Genomic DNA, 22955 nt, shown 5'->3' with positions numbered 1-22955 from the left:
AATTGGCAACTCTTGCTCTTTTTTCATCTCTCCTGTCTGACAAAGAAAAGACTGATCTTGTCCGCACAATACAAGCAGATCGAGGCCACATCTGATGAAAACACTACCACAAAGTTTTTATAATTTGCGTGCGTCTAAAACATTTTTTGAAACATCCAATATTGATGCCAGTTTTCTTGATATACCTGTTGAAAACTGGTCAGATACTCCTTCTTTCCAAGTTGCGGCAGTGTTTGTAAGGAATCTGGTTTGCATCAATGACTCTGCAGAACGGGGAGTAGCGTTGGAAAACAATTTTTGCTTCAAGTAGTTGAACAACATAGGAAAAACTTTGCAGAATATAATCGTGAACTGCTAGCTAAAATTTGAATTATTTGCTTAATCTACATAAATGCTTATTAATTAATATTCAAGCGAACTGAAATTCAATAAAACCTTGTTTTTCAATCATTTTTGACCTAACTTTTGAAATTACAAAATAAAAGGCATTGCAGATTTATATATTTTTTCACAATTATATATTTTGTTTCATTTGTATAAAAAAATCATAAAACATTTATAATCATATCATATAACACTGTATCAAAAGTTGGTAGCGAACGATCAAACACCAAAATTGGAAACTTTCGACCCCTTTGGGGACCTCTAAGCATTTTCCAAATGGGCTAAAATTTGGCAGGTAAACTACTGTTACCATACAGACATATTTAATGGGGTGAGACATCAATATTATAAAACTTCATATTTTTGGGACACCCTAATATATATATATATATATATATATATATATATATATATATATATATATATATATATATATATATATATATATATATATATGCATGTATGATTTACTTTGCACAGTGTTCTTAAAGAATTTTGCTGTGTGTACAGCATACAAAATTGTTACACTTATTACAAGTAGTTCGAACTTTTTTATCAAGTGATCTAACACAGAGCTTGCATTTTGAAAGACATTGAAGAACTTAATTCAACATTTCGTGATGAAATATTTGCTAGTGACTTGCAAATAGAATCGTGTAAGTTTAAAGACAAATTAGGAAGTAACAGTCTTGACTGGAGTTGGTTTGCTACCAGAGATTTACCGAGTTCTTTTAAAAACAATCTACTTCCATGCGTCTTCTGTTTATTCCATGTAGGATTTAAATGCATCCAAATTACAAAAGCATTAACAGCAGATGTCTAGGATGTTGTAAAAGATTACCATGAATTATAAAACATAGATAAATAAATAATATGTTTCATAAACTTATATAGAGTATTGCTATATTCATAATTACCTGCGCGTCATTCTCTTTGTAGAAAAAGTAGAGACTATTTGGTCAAGAGTATCTAATCCCCCTACGTTGAATTATAGTCCAGAATTATCTGTGGTTTTTTGTCAGGGCGGTTTGATAACTCTGCATCACAATGATTGCTACTCAGCAGAATGACTGACTTTCCTTTCTTTGGGACATATGAGACTAAAGTTAATTGTTCTTGGTGACCAAACAATGATGAGTAGACTTCTAGTGTTCGAGCAGGTTAAAATTCTGTAGGAATTTCTTTTTAACTTTTGCGCATCGTTCCAACTAGACTTATTTTCCAAAAGTTCTTTTGCAAGTGTTACTGATGTGAAAAAGTTGTCGATTGTAACATTTCTTCCAGATCCTTTTATGACTTCAACTAAATCATGTACTACTCGTTGCCCTTGATTCCTTTCTGGGCCATCCCCATGAACACGACCAGTATAAATTTGTGCATTCAGACATAGCTGGTACTAGAATCACACAATAACCATAGCTTTAACCCATATTTAGCTGGTTTGGATTTTATATATTGTCTAAAAGAACAACGTCCACGAAATGGAACCAGCTGTTCATCAACAGTAATGTTTTCATATGGTCTAAAGCTATTTGAAAGTGTTTGTACCCAAAAGTTAAAATCCTTATGAATAGGTGCAAGTTTGTCATTGCTGCGTCTTAATAATCGAGTTGCATTGTCATGAAATCTAAAAACTCTTGAAATGGTATGAAAACGCTCACAACTCATTACAGAACGAAAAATCTACCGGCCATCACTAATGTCCCATAACTCCTCTGTAGCTTCACCTGCTGATCGGTAAACACCTGCTAAAAATAAAAGTCCAAGAAACCCATCCCTAACCCTAACCCTTACCCTAACCGTCTATCTAACCAGCTTTATTGTGAAATATAAATCGCACTGTTATAATAAAATAATTGCGCATGCGTGTACAATATTGCGCTCTGAGCAGCTTATGGCTATGTAGAGCGCATTGCGCTCTACGAAGACACTTTGAAATATATAACGGATACAGAATATAGTCGGCTTGATATTACAGACCTGTTTTGTTTTAAAAACAATCAAATAAGGTTGCAATATGTTTAAAAATGATTTTATAAACTTGTTGCTGTCATGTTTGGGGCAGGAGGGACCCAAGAAACTTGAGGGCTTTTATGTTTCCAGGCTCCAATCATCGCAAGTTTTTGCAAAGTATCATCTGATTTTCAATTTTTTTTAGAAAAACTAATTGTTTATTTGTCTATAAAACTAAGTGTAATATATGAACGTTGCAAGTCTTTCCGATTCTATATTATTTAAATTTAATTTTTTTTACATTTGTAAATGTCTTTTATATTTTAATGTATTAATTATGACTCACCCAAGTTTATACTTCATAATGAACTAATTCATTAACCTTACCTTTTCTTTATAATTCTACAAAAACTGGCGTCTCAAATGCGGTTTATTTAAGTTGATATTTCATAAACTTACTTTTTAAATAATATTGCTTCTAGTTGACTTTAGATCTTACTTTTCACGCTGAAACTCTTATTTTCTTATAAACTATCTACTCCAGCTTGAAGCAATTTAATGACAAAAATTGTTGCTGCCTAGTATACAGTCATAATTAATATAATTAAATGAATTTAAATACGACTAAAAAATAAATTTTTTACACCAAAAAAAAAAAAACATTATTTTGGAAAAAATAAATCGTATCTAAATTTTTTTTAACAAAAAGTGAAAATGTACTTTAAAATGATAAATTATATTCTGCATTTTGTAAATAATTAAAAAGTGATAAGAAGTTTTCTGGTTTTATAAAGCGACTGCAGCCATTTAATAGCATGTTCATCTTATCCTTCAGTTATTAAAAACGATTTTAATTGCGGAGGTTGCATTTTTAAATGCGGACGATTAGCTTCTCAATAAATGTTATTAAATGTTTTGCATCTTAAAAACTCTATCAATACATTTAACATTTGGTATGCATTTTATAATAAATAAATTGCCGAAGCTTAAATGTACTTAAATTGTAACAAACATAACCTAAATACGCCAACCAATTTAAACGTAATTCCGTACTTATTTGTCCGTAGATTGAAAAAATGAGAAACTGATAAAGTTTTAGTTATGAATGTGATGATAGTGTTGAATATGTAAGCTTTCACATTAAATGACAAGTTTGTTGAGAAAAATGACGGAAGTTTGCGCTAATAAGTTGGTACTTCTTATCGCTGATATGAAATTAAATATTTAGAGACTACACTGTAAAACTTTACCGTGAAATTCACGGTACTATACCGTGAATAACACGGTATTTCACCGTGAACGTATTTTGCGGTACAATACCGTAACTATTACGGTGTTTTGGCCGCGACCACGACTCTTAACAACTTCACGGTATTTTACCGTAAAATTTTTAGACAAATCAAGTAAATTGGGTTGCCATGTTTTTTTTAAATATTTAGTCTTAGCAATGATTTTTGAATAATTTGTATTTGAAATATTTGTATGTCTAAATAATTCATCCAACAATTTACAAAATAATATTTTTTGTTTCAATGTCATTTCTTATTGCACTTGATTTTATGATATAACTTATATGATATCAACGTATTTGATATCAAATACAAGATTAAAGATTGAGTATATAAAACGTGTTTGATATCAAACACGTTGATATCAAACACCTGAAGATATCATTAACATCAGCTATATCTTACTAAGACATAGCTGAAGTCCATGGTACCTTCAGGCTGAAGACTTCACCCTGAAGATCACAACTAGGTTATCTAGTTGTGTTTTATATCATACCTTATATCCTTTTAATCTTATAAATATTATAAATCCTAATAATTATTACATTATATGTATATATATTTTGAATATGTAATTATGTACATATATATATATATATATATATATATATATATATATATATATATATATATATATATATATATATATATATATATATATATATATATATATGTATACATATATATATATATATACATACATTCTTTCTGATGAACCTACTGATGGTGAAACACAGTGTTGAAGAAATAAAAAAATTGGATAAGAGTTACATATATATATATATATATATATATATATATATATATATATATATATATATATATATATATATATATATATATATATATATATATATATATATATATATATATATATATATATATATATAGTTTATGAAAAAGATAATGTCTAAATTGGATTTAAAAGCATGCAACCATTGTGGTAAAAAGATGAAATCTTTGCTGAGTTACATGACTCATTATCAAAGTCATCGCAATTTAGCTAATGTTCAATTTCCTTGTTTCATTCAAAATTGCAGAATTATTTTTAAAACGTATTTAACTTTCAAATTGCATATAAGAAAAGAACATAATAAAAGTATTATCGAAAATAAACCAACAACAGAAATAAATAACATTTTCAAAAGTTTTAAATGTGATATGACTATGTAAAAAAAATATGTGCTGGACTATCTCAGTTTATCTTACATCTTAAATTGCATCTTGATTCACTTGACCGCGTTCATTGTCCATACATGAATTGCAAAAGTTCTTACAGTAATCGAAATTCATTTGCATCTCATATAACAAGACGACACAAGCAATGAGATTCAAGTTTTATCATGCCACTGTATGTTGTACATAGCTTAATTTCTTCTAATTCAAACAACAATAAAGATGTTAACATCCTTGAACAAGAAGTCATTTCAGGTGGATCTTTAAAACACTATGACAATGAAGAGTTTCATGATTGTATTGATAATATTTCTTCTGAAAAATATTTGAAGGATCAAGCTCTCTTTTTTTTAAAATTGCAAGAAAAAAATATATTTCCAGCTTCTTGTGTTCAATCTATTTTTGATAAACTTATGGTAGTTAATAATTCGAGTACTCAATTCTCTGTTCAAAGTCTGACTTCTGCAATCTCGAATCAAAGCAGCGATATCTGTGAAAAGTCAGAACAAATAAAGATAAACAGTTTGTACGCTTTAAGTACTAATAAAAAAAGGAAAACTTATTTTGATAAACACATGAGTTACATAACTCCAATAGAATTTACTTTAGGTTTGGATAGCAATAAAAAATTTAGAACTGTTCATCATGTTCCAATAAAGGATTTGTTAAAAATGATGTACAATAAACACGGGAATGAACCTGGGTTTTGGCTAAAACATGAAGAAAATTTTGGTATATATTCAGACTTACTGAGTGGATCCCTAATTCGAGATATTGCAAAGTCTGATGATAAAATTTCATATCTTATTCTATATCAAGATTGTTTTGAAATTGTCAACCCAGTTGGATCAGGAAGAAAAAAACAGAATACTTGCAGTTTACTTAACATTAGCTAATATTCCATCACACAAGAGATATACATCAGAGCAGCTACAGCTGGTACTTATGTGTAAAGATGAAGATTTAAAGTACTTTGGCGTCAGCAAAGTATTTGCACCAATATTTTCTGAATCGGCAGAAATGTCTGGTTCTGTTTCTGAAAGTTTATCTATAAAAACAAAACTTCTATGCATACTAGGGGATAATTTAGGATCACATTCTATAGGAGGATTTTGTGAAAATTTTAGCAAAGTTTCACACTTTTGTCTATACTGTTTAGCAACACGTGCAGAGTTTGATTTTAACCCTCAATTCGAATAGATCGAACAGAATCAAGCCACAATAATAGCCCGCTTCAATTAGCTCAGAATAATGGTAACAATTTTGAAGGAATAAAAATTAATTCACCATTTAATAATTTATGTGGATTTCATGTGTCAACAAGTTTGCCACCATGCTTAGCTCATGATATCTTCGAAGGCGTTGCTTCACGAGATATGTATCTATTTGTTAAATATTTTGTTAGTAAGCGATGGTTTTCATTTATCAACATCAACAGAAGAATTAACATGTAGAAATATTTTGAAGGAGATGCTTTGGATAAACCTTGTGAGATGAATAAAACTTTGAGTACTGAAAAGTTAAGTGGTCATGCAGTTCAAAACTGGGTGTTTTTGCGTTTGTTTCCCCTTTATATAGGAATTTACATTACAGATTTTGAAGATCCTGTGTGGTTATTGTATTTAAGGCTGAAAGAAATTGTTGAGACTATATGTTCACCTAATATTGACATTCAACATATTGCTTATCTGCAGGTTTCAATAAATGGTTATTTGTCTTCTCGTAGAGAATTATTCTCTTCTTCAAAACTATTACCAAAACATCATTATTTGTCCCACTATCCGCAGCTAATTTTACGTTACGGGCCTCTAATGCGAGTTTTCACTTTGAGGTTTGAACAAAAGCATTCTTACTTTAAAAAATGTGCCAGAAATTTTAACAATTACAAGCATGTATGTAAAACCTTAACAGAGACACACCAGTTGTTGTAATCATACAATAATTCAAGCATACCAAGTTCAAAAATTTATGCGGTCAATTCATTTTCATTCAATGTCACAAACTTTAGTTCTACAATTTCTGAGGCAATTATAACTACATTTGGACAACTGCCAGATACATTTTCTACCCATATTGTCTATCAAGGTACCCATTACAAAAAAGATTTATTCTTGATTTTTGACTTTACAAAGGATCACGAACTTCCTATTTTTGCAAGAATTTTGTTTCTTTTTTTTGATACAGATGGAATTGAGTATGCTCTTACTAATGAGCAGAACACACAATTTGTGCATGAGCTTGGTATGTATGAGGTCTGTGGAGAAAATAATGAGATTCTATGTATAATTATTGCTTCTTTAATAGACTACCTTCCACTACCATCTTACAAGCACTGCAATCGCTCTTTTATTTCCTTAAAGCACTCTGTGTCATGCTCATCGAATAACTACAGGTTTACATAAACGATATTTAAAAGTTATACATTTTATTTGGCAATATCATGGTAAAAGATTTCATTTGTAAACTATTTTGTTTATAGTATTTATGCAGTAAATGTGTGTAGTTTTTTTCAGAAATATTATTTAAAGAACCAGTCATAAGAACCAATCAAAAACAATAGTCGAGAGTATTATAAAAACGTTTTAAGAAAACTTTCTTTTTTAAGAATTTTGCTAAATATATGTATAATGCGTTACTAAGAATTTTGTTAAATTTTTTAATATTTTGTTTTTTTTTGCTTTGTATAATTTAAAATGGAAGCAAGTATCATTTTTAATATTATATATATGTATTTTTAATTTAATTATCTTTTTTGAATACTACATTTTGTGAATACTATATATGCATGTTTTTTAAATTTAATTAGCTGTAATCTTTTAAATTTAATAACCACATCAAACTCTGTAAAATTTACTTACAATACAATATGACTTTTATTATGATACTCTTGATATATACACATGTTATATATGATCTATTTTTTTAGATAATGGAGGTTCCCTTACGGAAATTTTTCATGGAATCCCATGGGAATTACATGGAAAACCCATGAAATCCCATGGGTAAACCATGATTTTCCCATGGAAATCGAAATCCCATGGGATTTCCATGGGTAAAATTATGGTTTTTTTTATGTATCGCTCGTATTGCACCATGGGTTTTAGAAATGCTAGATTAAAGATGCCGTCATAACTTGTTACAATCAATTGTAACTTGACTAAATAATATTTTTTGCATTCGTTTTAATTGGGTTGATTTGCGTATAAATCCTTATACTTTTATTTATTATTTTATTTAAATTACATTATGAGCAGTCAGGTTTGATTGGTGATATAAATGATGTTGTTCATATCATATTGATATTGTTTTTATATGAATTTAAAATTTTTAAAGATAATTCAATTTGAATTTCAAAAGCTCTCAAATGGCGAATTGTATACAAATTAACCATAAAAGATATAAGCGTTATCTTTGGGATGCAACTTATAATGATATTCCAAGAACCACAAAGTGGAGAAGGAAAACAGTGGTAATGTTTTAAAAATATTAGAAAGAAAGATTAATTAATATGGAAGATTTCACTTTATATTATAATAAATAATAATGTATGTTTATAAACAATACATTATTATTTATTATAATTGTTTTTATTTGTCTTTATTTAAGCCCTCATCTTTAGTAAAAATAATTTATATTATGCACACACTTTTTTTTACATTACTATACTTAATAAATTATGTATTTGTTAAATTTATTATGTTTTAAATAGTAAAGTAAAGATATAATAAATTTTTGGCTGTAATAGTGTATGCATAAGGTTTTTCATTTTAACGTTATCATTTTATTTTAATTACTACATTATCAGCAGGCAGGTTTGACTGGCAATCTTAATAATGATGTACATCATGAAGAGAGCTCAGATGAAGAAGTAAGTTTGTTTTTTTTTTTAATTAGAATTTAACAGTAATATTATATTTCTTCTATGCAAATGTTACTAACACGCAGGTAACATTTATATATGTAATAATTTGTGCATAAATCTCTTTGTTTTATTTTTATCATATTATTTAAATTACTACATTATAAGCAGGAAATTTTGACTGGCAATATGAATGATGTTTTACTCTATGCAGATAGCTTAGGTGAAGAAGAGGTAAGAATCTTATAATTATTATTTATAAATGATGATATAATCATTGCTACTTTTTTCTATATCAATGTTATCTGCATGCTGGCAACATTTAAATAGAACGCTTAAAAAGTTGTGTTGATGCCTAATTATAAAGTAAGTTACAGTAGATAATAATTATAAGTATAAATAAATTAGTATATAAAAAAAAAATTAAATAGTATGTATATATTAATTTTATCTAGATAGGTGAAGTGGACAATGACGTTAATTTTGATGAAAACAGTAATGAATATAATGTGAATGATAACATATTTAACGATCCTTTGTATGAAGAAAATTTTTTACCTGATTCTGCAATTACAGTTGGCGGTGCAATAGCACTTATAATGGCTTTTGTTTTGCGGCATAACTTGACGAAACTTGCTTTGGATGATTTGCTCAGCCTATTGCATATTTATATACCTCATTTATTGTTACCAAAAACTAGATATTTGTTTAACAAAATATTTGGTGTTTGCCAAGGCAAATTGGAACAACATTTCTATTGTAATAAATGCTCTACATGTACTTATTTGGGTACCACTATAAGTGATTTTGATGTTTGTCCAGTTTGTAAAGTTGATGTACAAAGTAGTTTGAACAGAGATTTTTTTCTTGTGCTGCCACTTGAACATCAGTTACGTGAAATGTTAGAAAATAGTAATTTGTTTGATCTTATTCAGTATCGTTTTGATCGTGTTAAAAATAATGGCGACAACATTGAGGACATTTATGATGGATCTTCATATAAATCTATTGCAGAATTGCAGCAGACAATAAATATGTCATTAACATGGAATTGCGATGGAGCAACTATTTTCAGATCATCTATAAAAAGTATTTGGCCTTTGCAATGTGTAATTAATGAATTGCCTTTTAACATTCGAAGGAAGCATGTGTTATTAACTGGTTTATGGTTTGGTGTTAAGCCTAAGATAAATACTTTTTTTAAGGTGTTTGTAGAGGAATGTTCAAAATTAGCAAATACAGGTTTTTTGTGGTTTAGTAAGGCTCAGAATAAAAATATACTAAGCAAAGTTTTTTGTTTAGTATGTTCTTGTGATTCTGCTGCAAGGTGTGTTTTGCAAAATATTAAACAATTTAATGGAAAATATGGATGTTCATGGTGTTTAAATCCAGGTATTGCAATTAGTAACAGTAATGGTGGACCTCCAAAGCGTGTTTTTGATAATCAATTATATCCCAGCAGAACTTTAGAAGGATTTGTTGATGATGTGAGGTATCTTGTAGAAAATGGAGAAATAAGAAATGGTGTAAAGGGTGCCAGTCCATTGTTACTGATTCCTTATTTTAATATAATTGATGGATTTGTTGTGGATTACATGCACTGCATTATGCTAGGAGTTGCAAGACACATGAGCGTCTTGTGGCTTAAAAAGACCAATGAGCCATGGTATATTGGCAATAAAATTAACAATATGAATGATATGCTGCTAAAAATAAAACTACCTAGTAATATTACAAGAGCACCAAGATCTTTTCATGAAAGAGCTCAGTGGAAAGCCTCGGAATGGGGTAACTGGTTGTTATTTTATTCTTTATTTGTTTTACATGGTGTTTTACCACAAGTGTATTATAACCATTTTTTGTTACTAGTGGAAAGTATTTACATATTGTTAAGCGAAAGTATTAGTCATGTAGACCTAGATCGAGCTGAAAATCAATTACATATGTTTGTGTCTGATTTTAGTACTATATATGCCATTGATTATATGACTTACAACATTCATTTGTCACAGCATATTTCTTCTACTGTTCGTGAGTGGGGTCCATTATGGGGCATTTCTAACTTTATGTTTGAAAACAGCAATGGTTTTTTGTTGCACCTTTTTAAAGGTACACAAAGTGTACCATTTCAGATATGTCGTACTTTTACTCTATACAGAAATTTGCCAATTATAGGTGCCAAATATTTAAATACTGTTCCAGAATCTGTTTTGAAGTTTTTTGATCAATGTTTATCTAGAACAAATACACCAGGAAAAACTGTTTGCATTACAGAAAATGTAAAACTCTTTGGTGCACCAAAGTATAAATTTCTAACCAATGCTGAAAAACGAGCTTTAGAGACAATTTTGTCTAATGTAGTTCCAGATCAGTTAGCTTTTTTCGAAAGAGCAATTGTCAATGGCCAAATGGTGCTAAGTCAGCAGTATGTTAGGAGTTGTAGTAGAATTAATTACTGCGTAGTTGTAAGAGATAATATACTGTGTCTTGTTAGCTCATTTGTTATTGTTAACAATGAATGTTATGTATTCTTAATTAAACTCGCTACAGGGAGGTGTGCATTTTTATCTCATATTGCTATATCTAGACATATTATGACAACTACTGGTTCTAACAGTAATACTTTGGTTGCCATGCTTGCTAATGAAATTCAGCAAAAGTGCTTATTTTTACCTTTAAATGTATTTTCTCATGTAACATCGTATGTGTGCTTTCTGCCCAATCAGTGGGAAATTGACTAATTAGTTCTTTGCATTAGGTTTAATCTGGTTGTATAAATATGTTGTTTTATTTATTTGAATTTTAATTATGTTTGTTTTTATTATGCATCATGTATCATATTCTACCTTTTGTTAGTATTATTTAAAAGTTTGAGGTTTGTTGAATTTATAACTATGTTTGTTATAACTATTTTTTTGCTTTCATTATTATTGTATTATTTACAATGTACCAATTTCTCTAAAATCATTTTCTTTAATTATTAAATCTGTTATATTTATTAATAACAAGTAATATTGATATCATTTATTTGCATTCGATAATATATATTGTTTTGCACAGTGCTGTGCCAGGTAGTTGTTGATCTAACATCCGCCACCCCCTGGTTAGTTTTGGGCCCTAACCCTACACTATGTGTTGAAAAGTTGAGAAACCAATGAAAACATCTATTTCATAATTTTAGAATTTCTTAAAAATTTTGGGGCAGCCCTAGGCATGACCCTCATTTTGCTCTAGATACCTGGGACCCTATATCTTCACATTCAGATGAAACATAAGACTAAATAAACAAGTTGATAAATAAACAAATTCATGTTTGAGTCTGACTTATATTCATTGAAAATTTAACCTTAAAATTGTATAGTTTTAATTATTTGAGGCGTCTCACGGAAATTTCTCTGCAAGGTGCTTGAAGGTACCAAGTTATAGTTTCTAACTCTAGTCTTCTTCGACTTGGTACTTTTTTCTGTGAGGCACCTCATTTACTTTTAAGAGCAAAGGAAAAAGTAGTTTTACTTTGCTGTTAAACATAAAAAAAGTAATTTGGCAAAAAAAAAATTTTTTTATTTAATAAACTCGTTATTTTAAGCTATCAATTTCTAGTAAAATGCATAGGCAACATTGTTTAGGTTTTTTTTTTTTAATGCAATTTTTGGGTTACTAATAAATTAAATGAATTAATTTTGTTAAATTATATTATATTAAATTATATTGTGTTAAATTATAAAACAGATTATAAAATAAATTAAATGAAATAAACTAAATCATTTTAGCTTATTAAATTTTTTAAATTAATCTAACAAAAAATTTAAAGCTTCATTATGTAACTGGTTGTTTTAATAAAGTGCTAGTTAGTTTTGTAAAAATTGTTTTAATTTTTTCATGTGTAATTAGTGTTCCAACAATTTTTTTATTTTACAGTTATTGTTGTAAAAGTATACTAATTCTTGACTTGAGGATGAGTTACGCTTTAGTGTTTTGGGTTAACAGCCAGCAAACTTCAATTGTGCCTTCAATTGCTGTTAGTGATAAGCGAATGCTTACTGACAATAAAAGAATAGGTAAGATCAAATGGATGGAATAAAAAAGAAAGATACCTCCAGAAGGTTGGTCTTCACACGATGGGCGTGTTCTTTCAGTTAGTGGTAAAAATACTAGATTCAGATATTATTAAGGGCAATTTGCTATATATTGTTTTGGTATCTCATTAATGCTAATACTTTTGTTAGATAAGCGAATTGATTTGAGCAAGGAAGAAAATAAATTTTGGACAGAAAAGGATAATTTTGATTCAGATCATAGTAAGAGTCCTCCTTCATCAAATGAAGGTAATCATGTGTTATTTAATAAAGAATCTGCACCAAAGAAATTAAAAATGCAAGTTTGCAACTCTGAAAATAAATTGAAGCAGAAGGTTAGTTTAGTTGCAATATCATTTTATACAAATAAATTACTTTTTTTTTTAAATTTTAATAGCTTAATGATAAAAGTATTGAAATGTCCCCAAAAAAAAGGTTTAATTGTTATCAATATATCTATTTGTCTTTTTATTTGTCTAATAAAAAGGTTAATATTTCATTTGTAATGTTTATGGATTTTGTGTTATTGATAATATTTAAATTTTAAAAGGATAAAGATTACATAAATATAAGATTAAATTAAAAATAAGTTTTCTTAACTTGTTTTATTGTGGCTTAAGTATTTATAACATTAGGCTCTTAATATTTATTTTTAAATAGTTGAACAGTTTCTATATGTGTACCCCTACGTGTCACATGTCTTGATTATAAACAGAATATACTATGAACAAATGAAATATCAACATTAATTCACTAATTTAAAATGTCTTTTCTAATTAATAATTTTAGAGGGGAGATTATGCAACAAAATCATTTGACAAAAGGATTTTATCAGCTCTCTCAAACAATAGCTACAATGAAAATGAAGTGGATAATGAAAACCTAGATAAAATGCCCTTGCTGTCACAATCACATAATGCCCCAGCTGTTTTAAAACCTGCAAATACTTCTAGATTAACAATGACGACTACAAGTTGTTTGCAGTGCCATCAATTGGCTTTCACTGTACAAAAATATCGCGATGGTAACCTTTGGTGTTATAGTTATTAATTGACAAACTTTTGTTAATTGTTTTATTTTTTCCTCGTGTTTTATTATTTATTAGCTTATTCTTAATTTGGGTAATAACAATAACAGCAAGTGTTATTGGGTAGTGTAAAAAATTTTTAATTTAAATTATTTAACATATATAAAAATCATACATAATACACCTCTTTTTGATAAAACTGATAAACAACCATTCGAACCATTTAAATTTGTGCAACTAATAAAATAATATAATAACTAAGTTGTTAAATATATCTAAATATCAGAATGTTGATACTTTACAGAAATTGCTGCTATGACTATGCAAGCAGAGGAACATGCTCTAATTAAAAAAGAATATGAACGAATGAAACAAGTATTATGTAAATTGAATGATGGTAAGTTTAGCTTCTTTGCATTTCTGATAATAATATTTTTTTAAATGTGTTTATTTATGTTTGCCCAGCTCAGTTTTGAGAAAGTTTATATTTTTGTTAGATAAACTTTACTATGGAAAGTGCTATTGATTAGTTTACAATTATTTAGATATTTAATGATGTAATTTTACTTGCAGAATATGCTACATGTATATACTTTTTATTTGTTGTTGTCATAGATTTACCAAAAGTGTTTGGATTCATGCAACAAAGTTTGACATCAGCCCTGAGCCAATCTAGTTCAGAGTGTTTAGACAGTGCTTCTCCTATTGTTTTACCCCAATTAACAAGTTTTGCGGCACATACAACAACCCTGAGTAAACCTTTGAACAAACTGTCAGCAAATTAGCAAAGTAAGAACTTTTTTTTATTTCGTTAAATTCAAGAAAAATTTGAGAAAGTGTTTTTTGCCTATTGATATTAAGTTTTAGTTCTACCAAATCAATACAGGTTTGGACATAAATATCGAAAAAGTGTTTTTCTTTGCTTTTTCTAAATTTATTTTGTTATTAGGGTTATATTTTGTTTCCCTGTATTTTTAAAAATAAATTTTTAAACCTATAAATGCCTTTTTAGAGAATCAACATTTTATTGCAAATTCACTATCTCCATTAAGTCTTGCGCAGAATGCCTTTGGGGTTCAACAAATTGATGAGGTATACATATGAATTGTAGTACTGGAACAGTTTGAATTATTTAATTATTATTTACTGTAATTATTATTAACTATTATTGTTCCCATTACTAGAGTTCAGGAAGTATTTTTAAAATTTGAAAACTGTTGAAAACTCATTTATATATTCAGGTCGACACAAGAATGCCGTACTAAATATATAAAAGTTGTTTGCCAACGTCTGGTCGGTAAAATTCTGCTTTTGAGTTTTTGCATCCTGTTACAAAAAGCGTAATAATTAATTGGCAAAGCAAAAATAGATCAGCTTTTGCATCTGCATTGCCGATCTATTAAGTTTGTCACTTTTGCCGAGTAGATACATCAAAAAGAGAAAACATTTTTCTTTGTCAAATGCTAATATGATCAGCATTAGATAAACATGCTTAATTGTATCTAGTTGCTATATATGTAAATGTTGGATGACTTGTTATATTTTTACCAATTAAAATAAGTTTTACTTATAACTTTTAGATTGATCTGGGGTTTGGTGTCACAGTATCGAACAAGAAGCTTTCCATGATTAAGTCGACAAGAGCAACTCAAACTTGTAAAACATGTATTACAAGTTTTGTATTTCCTGCTTTGTTTTGTAGCGTATGTTCAGAAACAATATCCTGGAGCCGATAGCAGGATGACAAAGCAGTCAATGGCTGAAAAGTTGCAAGATGTAGGGAAATTCAAAAGGCGGAAAATGAAAGGCAATATTGTGGATGAAAATGAGCCAGAAGATATTTGTTAGCAATAAACTTTTTCATTTATGTTTTTCAACAAGATTTAAATTTTACTTTGTTTATTGACTTTATTCTGCAAAAGCGATCCCATTGATTAAGAGAACTCAATAGTATTAGCAATTTACGTGATAAAGTTTGCGTTTTATGGTATATATGGAAATTTAAAAAAACATGAGATTTCAAATAATTCGAAAGCTAAACATGCTGTTTTACCATGGAAAAACCATGGAATTTTAAATTCTTATTTGCAACACGAAAAACCATGAGTTTTCCATGGAAAATCTGCGATAAAAAAATAGATTTACCAAAAAAAAAAAACTCATGGTTTTTCCATGGAAAACTCATGGTTTTTCCATGGAAAACTCATGAGTTTTCCATGGAAAAACCATGAGTTTTTCATGGGAACGTGTTCCAAATACCCATGGTTTTTCCGTGGGTTTTTTTCATAAATTTCCATGGGAAATTTCCGTACGGGTTATTAAAAGTAATATTTTAAGAACACTGCCAAATATTGACGGATGTATTTTAAACCAGGTTGTGAAAAATTTATGGGAAATAGGTGTTAAAAATGAAACAGATCTCTACCTGGTTAAAGTTGATGATTTGGTTTTTCTAAAACCCATCCAACAACGCAAACTCCTTGAATCTTGAGCAAAGGAAAGCTCTGGTAAAAAAGATTTATGATACTCAAAATAAATATGATTTTTATTATCATATACTTATTTATAAATTTTTATTTATAATATTAATAAAATTTTATGCAGAACAATCCCAAAACTCTGTAGATTTTATTGTGGCCACACAATCCAGCATGCAAATGGTGCCTACAATTGAAGTGAAAAATAACTCAACTAATTCGAGTAAGTTATTAAAAAAAATTGTTAATAAAACATAGTAATTGAAAAAATATTTAGTGTTCTTTATATATTTAATTGCTCTATTTTAATAATTGTGTCAATTTTGTCAAGTAATGAAGATTAAACATGTAAGTGCTGGTGATTGGTATTTGACATTTGTTTTACCTTGGGCCAAATTGTCTAAAGAGTTACAAGATATATTAGCAGCTGGAGAAAGACCTTTAACAGCACATCGGTGTGCATTTATAAGGATTATTATAAATGATGTCCTTGCTGTTTGCCCAAAGCTATTACAAAAACATTTAGATGTAATTGCATCTTCAATGGTTGCCAAATATCCTAAATCGTTTAAAGATAAATATGGTACTACAATGATTGGTAGCGGTCATGATAGTTTAACGTTACAGCTAGTAAACCGTTATGACTATCTGCAGCGGCCAAACCGTGTTCCACCATTACTGAGTATTTTAAATATGGAATCCGAAAAGGAACAATTATCAGTAGATGTTATAAAAAAAACAAGTGATAGCTATGGTTGCTTGAACCGAGAACTAGTTCTCAGTGTTTCAAACAGTCCTGAAGAACTCGAATACTATTTGCAACGAACTGAAATAAATGAAAAGATGTTATTGAATGATTTGTTGATAAAATTCCCCAATATCTTTACAGTAATTTAAATTGATTTTATTTAAAAATAATATAACTTATATTATTAACCAGTATGTATTAATCTATATTACTAATAAATAGAGATTTTGTTATAGTATTTAATTAGATTTTTGTAGAAGTTTATTTTATTTAGTTTTGGTATATATATATATATATATATATATATATATATATATATATATATATATATATATATATATATATATATATATATATATATATATATATATATTTAAATTGGTTTTTTCTATTTAGGTTTTTTGTTTGCTACATCACTGTGATGTTTTGATGGGTGGAGTGAATGCTGGTGAACTTTTGATGAAAGCATTATATGATGAAAAATTGTATTTATTTTTTCATAGTTGTGGAATAGCAGACCTTAAAGTAAAGAAGGTGATAATAAGTTTAGATAAAGCAAAACATGAAACTTTGTCAGATTTACCTGTGGGTCCCGGTCTTGTAATGGCTTTGATTAGTTTATTTAATGAAAAACTTGACGCACTCCTTATGTTTGTGGATGTAAGTTAAAGATAGTAATCATTAATTTAAAATATATCCAATACATATTTTCAAGCAATTAATTGTCTTTCACTCATTTTATAATAACATGCAATGTAGTTACTAAAAGATATTTGGTAGTAAGAAAAATGTTTAGGAGAAAATGGAACAAATAGATATAGTGCCAATATCAAATTCTCCTCATCTATGTGTTTATGGTATGTTGAATTACAAGTTCTAACATGTTTTAAGATTTTGAAAATAATTTTAAAAAAAAGGTATGAGCTTGATCATCTTTATTTATATATTTAAAATGGATTTTTGTTAGGCCAACTTGTATTTCAATGGAATTACAAGGAAATGGAAAAGAATTTGCTAACTTGTTAATTTCTTCTTTTAAATTAACGTTTGAGTACAAACTTAACTCAGGAATTTATCAGGTAGCATCACTGTTGAATATCTCAAAGCTTAAATTGTGGTTCTTTAGACCTGATTGTCAATTTATTGTTATAGGTATTTAGTTATTAGGTTTTATTATTTAATTAAGACAAAGAAAAAGTTTTAAAATTTAGTTTAAAAACTAGTTCTTAAAAACCTAATTTAAAAATTTAACTACTTTTATATATTAAATTACTATATTAGAGTTTATATCCCAACCTAAAATTATTTAGGAGCAGTAGAAAAGCTACACGAAGTTCTGAAATTCTTTACGGCACGTAATATTTATCAAAGTGCTTTAGAATCGCAACCAGGATGTGAGCTTACACAAGCGAAAGACCGATTGAGTTCAAATGATCAGCAAACTGATTCGCTCAGCGGATTTATGCTAGATGATAACTATTGCCCAGAAGCTCGGGAGCCTAATTTACAACTCTATTTACTTGAAATCGAAAAAGAAAAACTTAACTTTTTTAAGCAAATTGAAAAGAAAGAGAAAGGACTTGCTGTATCTGTGTATCCTTCTTATGATTTTTGGTTCAAAAATTCTAAAATGCCAATTTTACGAAAGCTATTTGTCATCTTACTAAATATTCCATCATCAGCAGCTTTTATAGAGAGATACTTTAGTACTTCTGGTTTTGTTTGTGAAAAGAGACGAGGCAACATTACAGCTGATCTGATTATCAGTCGCTCATTGTTAAAAGTAAACTTAAAACTTCTTGAAAGTTTAAATGATTTTTCGGACGACGATGACTCAGATAGTGAAATGTAAACTTATCATATAAAGATAATGTATTTTTTGAATTTGAAAAGCACAAAAGTAAAATGAATATATAATGCAATAGTTTCAATAATAACACAACGGTTTAAATAAAAAGTTATTATATCTTTGAATTAAAAAAAAAAAAGTAATTACTTAACGATTCGCGTTTTCTTAAAAAGACACATTTTTAAAAATAGATTAGGTAAGTCGCGTTTGTGTTAAGTTTGCAAACCCATTTATTCGCGTAAGTTGCGTTTGAGTTCCGTTTGTAAACGCATTTATACGCGTAAGTTGCGTTTAAGTTACGTTTTTAAACGCATTTTATATGCGTGAGTTGCGTTTACGTTTACGTAAGTAAAAGCAATAAATTGCGTCAAATGCGTGTGAGTTTGCGTGTGAGTTTTTATTTTGGAACGCAAACGCAAAACGCAGTTTTTTTGCGTTCCAATGTATGCATGTAAGTAATGTAAAACTGAAAAGATTTTTAAAAATATGACGTGTTTTTGTTGCCATTAGCATATAAACAAACATATATGTTAATAGATATTTATAATTGAAGATACACTTGAACAAAATGTAATTGAAATACAATTGAAACTAAAGAAAAAATAAGACAAAATGAAACAGGCGAAACATTTTCGAAAATAGTAAAAATATATTTTGATTTATGTCGTACAATATATACTTTACAACAAATGAGCGAGGCATTACTGTAAATTAATCACGGTACTATACCGTAATTCACGCTGTTTCATTACAGAATAATCACGGTATTCTACCGTAAAACAACGGCGTTTTACCGAGATTTATTCACGGTGTTTTACCGTAAAATAATCACGGTACAATACCGGCACTTATGGGTAACGGTATAGTACCGTGATTTTCACGGTAAAGTCTTACAGTGTAAATATATTCGCTAGTACACAGGGCCGGGGGGGAGGTGGTAAGTTGTAAACTGCCGTAAGAATATATGCCGATTAAAAATTATACTTGTGGAGTATAAAAATATATAAACTCGATTGCTGGGATATTTTTTTCTTATCTGGGATAATTTTTCCTACACTCTCGCGGAAAGTGTGGACATAAAATTGCACACTAAGTGTAGAGGACGTAATTTGCACAATTTTGTGGAGTTATTATTTCATAAAAAGCTAGTCGAGTGTAAATTCTTTAAAGACTGAAACATTGCACATTAATGTGGAGTAAAATAATGCGCAAGAAACGCGTGATATAATTATAATATAGCCGCCATTTCAAGCATTTATAGAGTTATAAAAGCTATTTTCAAAAAATTTGTATTTTTTAAGAATGTTAAAGCTGAAGGAGCATCACTTAAAACACAACTTTGTGCAAATAGTAGCATACCATATGGTATCATACCGACAATTGTCCAGTCATATAATAATATGGCTGGATCACTATCATGTTATTTTAAAGAAGAATTTAATAAAAGTTTAAGTTAGCTGGTATTGATCGTGCAGTTATTGACCAAATTTTTCAAGAAATGCAATCCAAATTGGAACTATGCAATAATCCTCTTGATTTTTTATCAACACGTTATCGCATTGACTCTTACTTTGCAGGGCATCCTCTTATGGTTCAACCTGAAGGTATTTGTTATATGGCACGATTAGAGTCTCATTGTGGGCATAGCAAATTTGTATATGATCAGTTCTAATAAGTTTTTATCAAAAAAACTTTATTTAATTTGTTACAGAATGAGGCCTATGTAAAAGCAATTCTCGAGAAAAAGTGTGGACCTGGTGTATTAACAGACTCCTCAGATGGAAGTCGTTTTAAAGAACATTACCTCTTTAGTGATGTCTCTAAAATTTCTCTAATGATCCAATTGTTTTATGATGGTTTAGGTGTAACCAATCCGTTGAGAAGTCAAGGCTCAGTTCATAACATAGGTGTCTTTTATTATACTATTGAAAATCTTCCACACGCATTTAACTCTTGTTTTGGCAATGTGCACTTGTTAGCAATGGGTTACACTCATGATATTGCAATTTATGGTCATGGACCAATTTTAAGCAAATTTGTTGATGAGATATAGGAGTTAGGCACTCTTGGATTACAAGGAGAATTTCCAGTTTTAAGTAGTTGTACAATTTATGCAAGTATTTGCCAAGTTACTTGTGATAACTTGGCTCTTAATGGCTTGCTTGGATTTCTTGAGTCTTTCTCTGGCAGTCATTTTTGTACAATTTGCTATGCAACAAAAACTGATGTTCAAAATAAATTTGAAGATGAACTGTTTCAGAAGCGTACTGTGCATAGCTACAAAACAGATCTAATTAATTTAGAAGCAAGTAGGTCAAGCAATAAGAACAGTTATAAATTGAAAAATAACTACAGAGGTGTAAAGACTGAATGTCCACTCAATAAAATAAAAGGTTATCATTTGGCAGATAATTGGTGTATAGATATTATGCATACTCTCTTAGAAGGAGTTGTGCTTGCAGAATTAGGTTGTATACTTCATGGTTTGGTCATATTAGATAAGTGCCTAACTCTATCAGATATTAATAAAGCTATTTGTTTATGGTGGGCTCTGCTCAAGTATTTACCAATGGCTGTTGGAAAAATTGTCCCTCTAAAGAATAAAAACTGGAAATTTCTGCTTCACTTGTCTCATTTAATTGATTTAATTTTTGCACCATGTTTTACACATGAAATGATTGTTTATATGAAGCATGTTATTAGTGATCATTTATCTATGTTTAGCAAGTTATACTGCAACAATGAAAAAAGGTTACGTCCAAAGCATCATTTTCTTATCCATTTGCCCAACATTATAACACAGTCCGGTCCACTTGTTGGCATGAGTTGTATGCCATACGAATTAAAAAATTCATTTTTCAAAAGGTGTGCTCATATTGTATGCAATTTTACCAATATTTGTCACACTCTAGCACATAGATATCAGCAGCAGGCTTTGGAGTCACAACTCTGTAACAAACACATTCGTAAAATTATTACAGCAACAATGGAGTGTTTTTCTAGATACCTGTGCATTTGCATACAATACATCTTGTCATGATTCTACAAAGTTCACACCTTTTCATCTGATGTATGGTCGACAAGCATATCTTCCAATTGATGTAGATTTCCAGACAAAATCTCCTAAAGATTTAAGTGCAGATTATTTTAAATTAAAGGATCCAGATATGTCGCTGACAGAATATAAGTTAGTCTTGGAAGAGGCAGAACAAAATATTTTGAAAGCTCAAGTGAAGCAAAAAAACAATTACGATAAAAAGCACTCAAAATCAGGACTATTTAAAGTAAATGACTTAGTACTAAAATAAAATTTTAATCGTAAAAAAAACCAAAGGAGGTAAATTAACAGATAGATTTGTAGGCCCGTATAAAATACTTAGTTGCCTTCCTCATGGAGTATACAAACTTCAAGATAACAAAGGTGTTACAATTCGTGCTACAGGAGGCCATCTCAAAATCTATAAACCTTCTGCCCCTATTTTACAGAAAAGTTTGGTTGATTATAGCTCTTCTGATAAAGAAAGTCTTGATGATCAATGCTTTGATGATGAGGTGACTTCTCTAAATACCTACATCTTTATTGAGTCGTTATCAGAAAATAGGGGTATCTTTAATACATTTAATTCAGAACATAAACCAAAAAATGATATCTATGAAGATTTCAATATAACTCTTCCAAAATCAAACAGCTCTGTTGATGACTCCCCTTTAGTAGAAACAATAAACCATGCTTATGAGAGTTCCAAAGTGATTATACCAGATTCCATTTTGGATAAGACATATTCAGAAGTAAAAAAAAAAAAAGATTAACTCCATTCAATGAACTTGGTTTGTAGATGCAAAAATAGGTGTCATGCAAGACGATGTCCTTGTAAACTGTTTGGTTCTGTATGCAAAAATCATTGCCACCCAAATAGGATATGTGTAAATAAACATAAGAAAGCTTTTCAAGTAGAACATATTAGTCTTGCAGAAGAAGAAGAGGCAGTTTCTATTGGTCAATATAAGCTTACTCAAGTTAGAAGCATAACACTTTCAGAAGACGATAAAAAATGTTTTAATCAACGGTGGATGGCTAAATGACAAAATCATTTATGCTGGAATGCAAATGCTTAAA

General features: G+C 29.2%; 3 protein-coding genes and 1 pseudogene across 3 annotated transcripts; all 4 read left to right on the top strand.

Annotated features, from left to right (window-relative positions):
- The first annotated feature begins 8132 nt into the window (after positions 1 to 8132).
- On the top strand, positions 8133 to 11646 carry LOC145198354 (uncharacterized). The gene is made up of 4 exons (XM_090070892.1): positions 8133 to 8271; positions 8608 to 8674; positions 8833 to 8895; positions 9117 to 11646. The coding sequence occupies exons 3-4, from the start codon at positions 8851 to 8853 to the stop codon at positions 11400 to 11402; spliced, it is 2331 nt and encodes a 776-aa protein (XP_089927018.1). The 5' UTR covers positions 8133 to 8271; positions 8608 to 8674; positions 8833 to 8850; the 3' UTR covers positions 11403 to 11646.
- An 867-nt stretch (positions 11647 to 12513) lies between these two features.
- LOC145181603 (uncharacterized) lies at positions 12514 to 15660 on the top strand. The gene is made up of 5 exons (XM_090070461.1): positions 12514 to 13072; positions 13527 to 13761; positions 14069 to 14161; positions 14380 to 14553; positions 14777 to 15660. The coding sequence occupies exons 1-4, from the start codon at positions 12869 to 12871 to the stop codon at positions 14547 to 14549; spliced, it is 702 nt and encodes a 233-aa protein (XP_089926587.1). The 5' UTR covers positions 12514 to 12868; the 3' UTR covers positions 14550 to 14553; positions 14777 to 15660.
- A 331-nt stretch (positions 15661 to 15991) lies between these two features.
- Positions 15992 to 21878, top strand: LOC149880382 (uncharacterized; annotated as a pseudogene).
- LOC149880383 (uncharacterized) lies at positions 16416 to 18841 on the top strand. The gene is made up of 5 exons (XM_090070617.1): positions 16416 to 16464; positions 16573 to 17129; positions 17386 to 17649; positions 17786 to 17846; positions 18300 to 18841. Exons 1-5 carry the CDS (start codon positions 16416 to 16418, stop codon positions 18839 to 18841), a joined length of 1473 nt encoding a protein of 490 aa, XP_089926743.1.
- Positions 21879 to 22955: the final 1077 nt, after the last annotated feature.

The sequence above is a fragment of the Hydra viridissima genome, unplaced genomic scaffold (genome assembly GCF_058129835.1).
Source record: "Hydra viridissima isolate aposymbiotic clone 2 unplaced genomic scaffold, HvirCarnegie_v1 scaffold_13, whole genome shotgun sequence".
Classification (NCBI taxonomy): Eukaryota; Metazoa; Cnidaria; class Hydrozoa; order Anthoathecata; family Hydridae; genus Hydra; species Hydra viridissima.
Note: the sequence above shows the minus strand (reverse complement) of the source record. Positions and strands in the feature narration are given on the sequence as shown.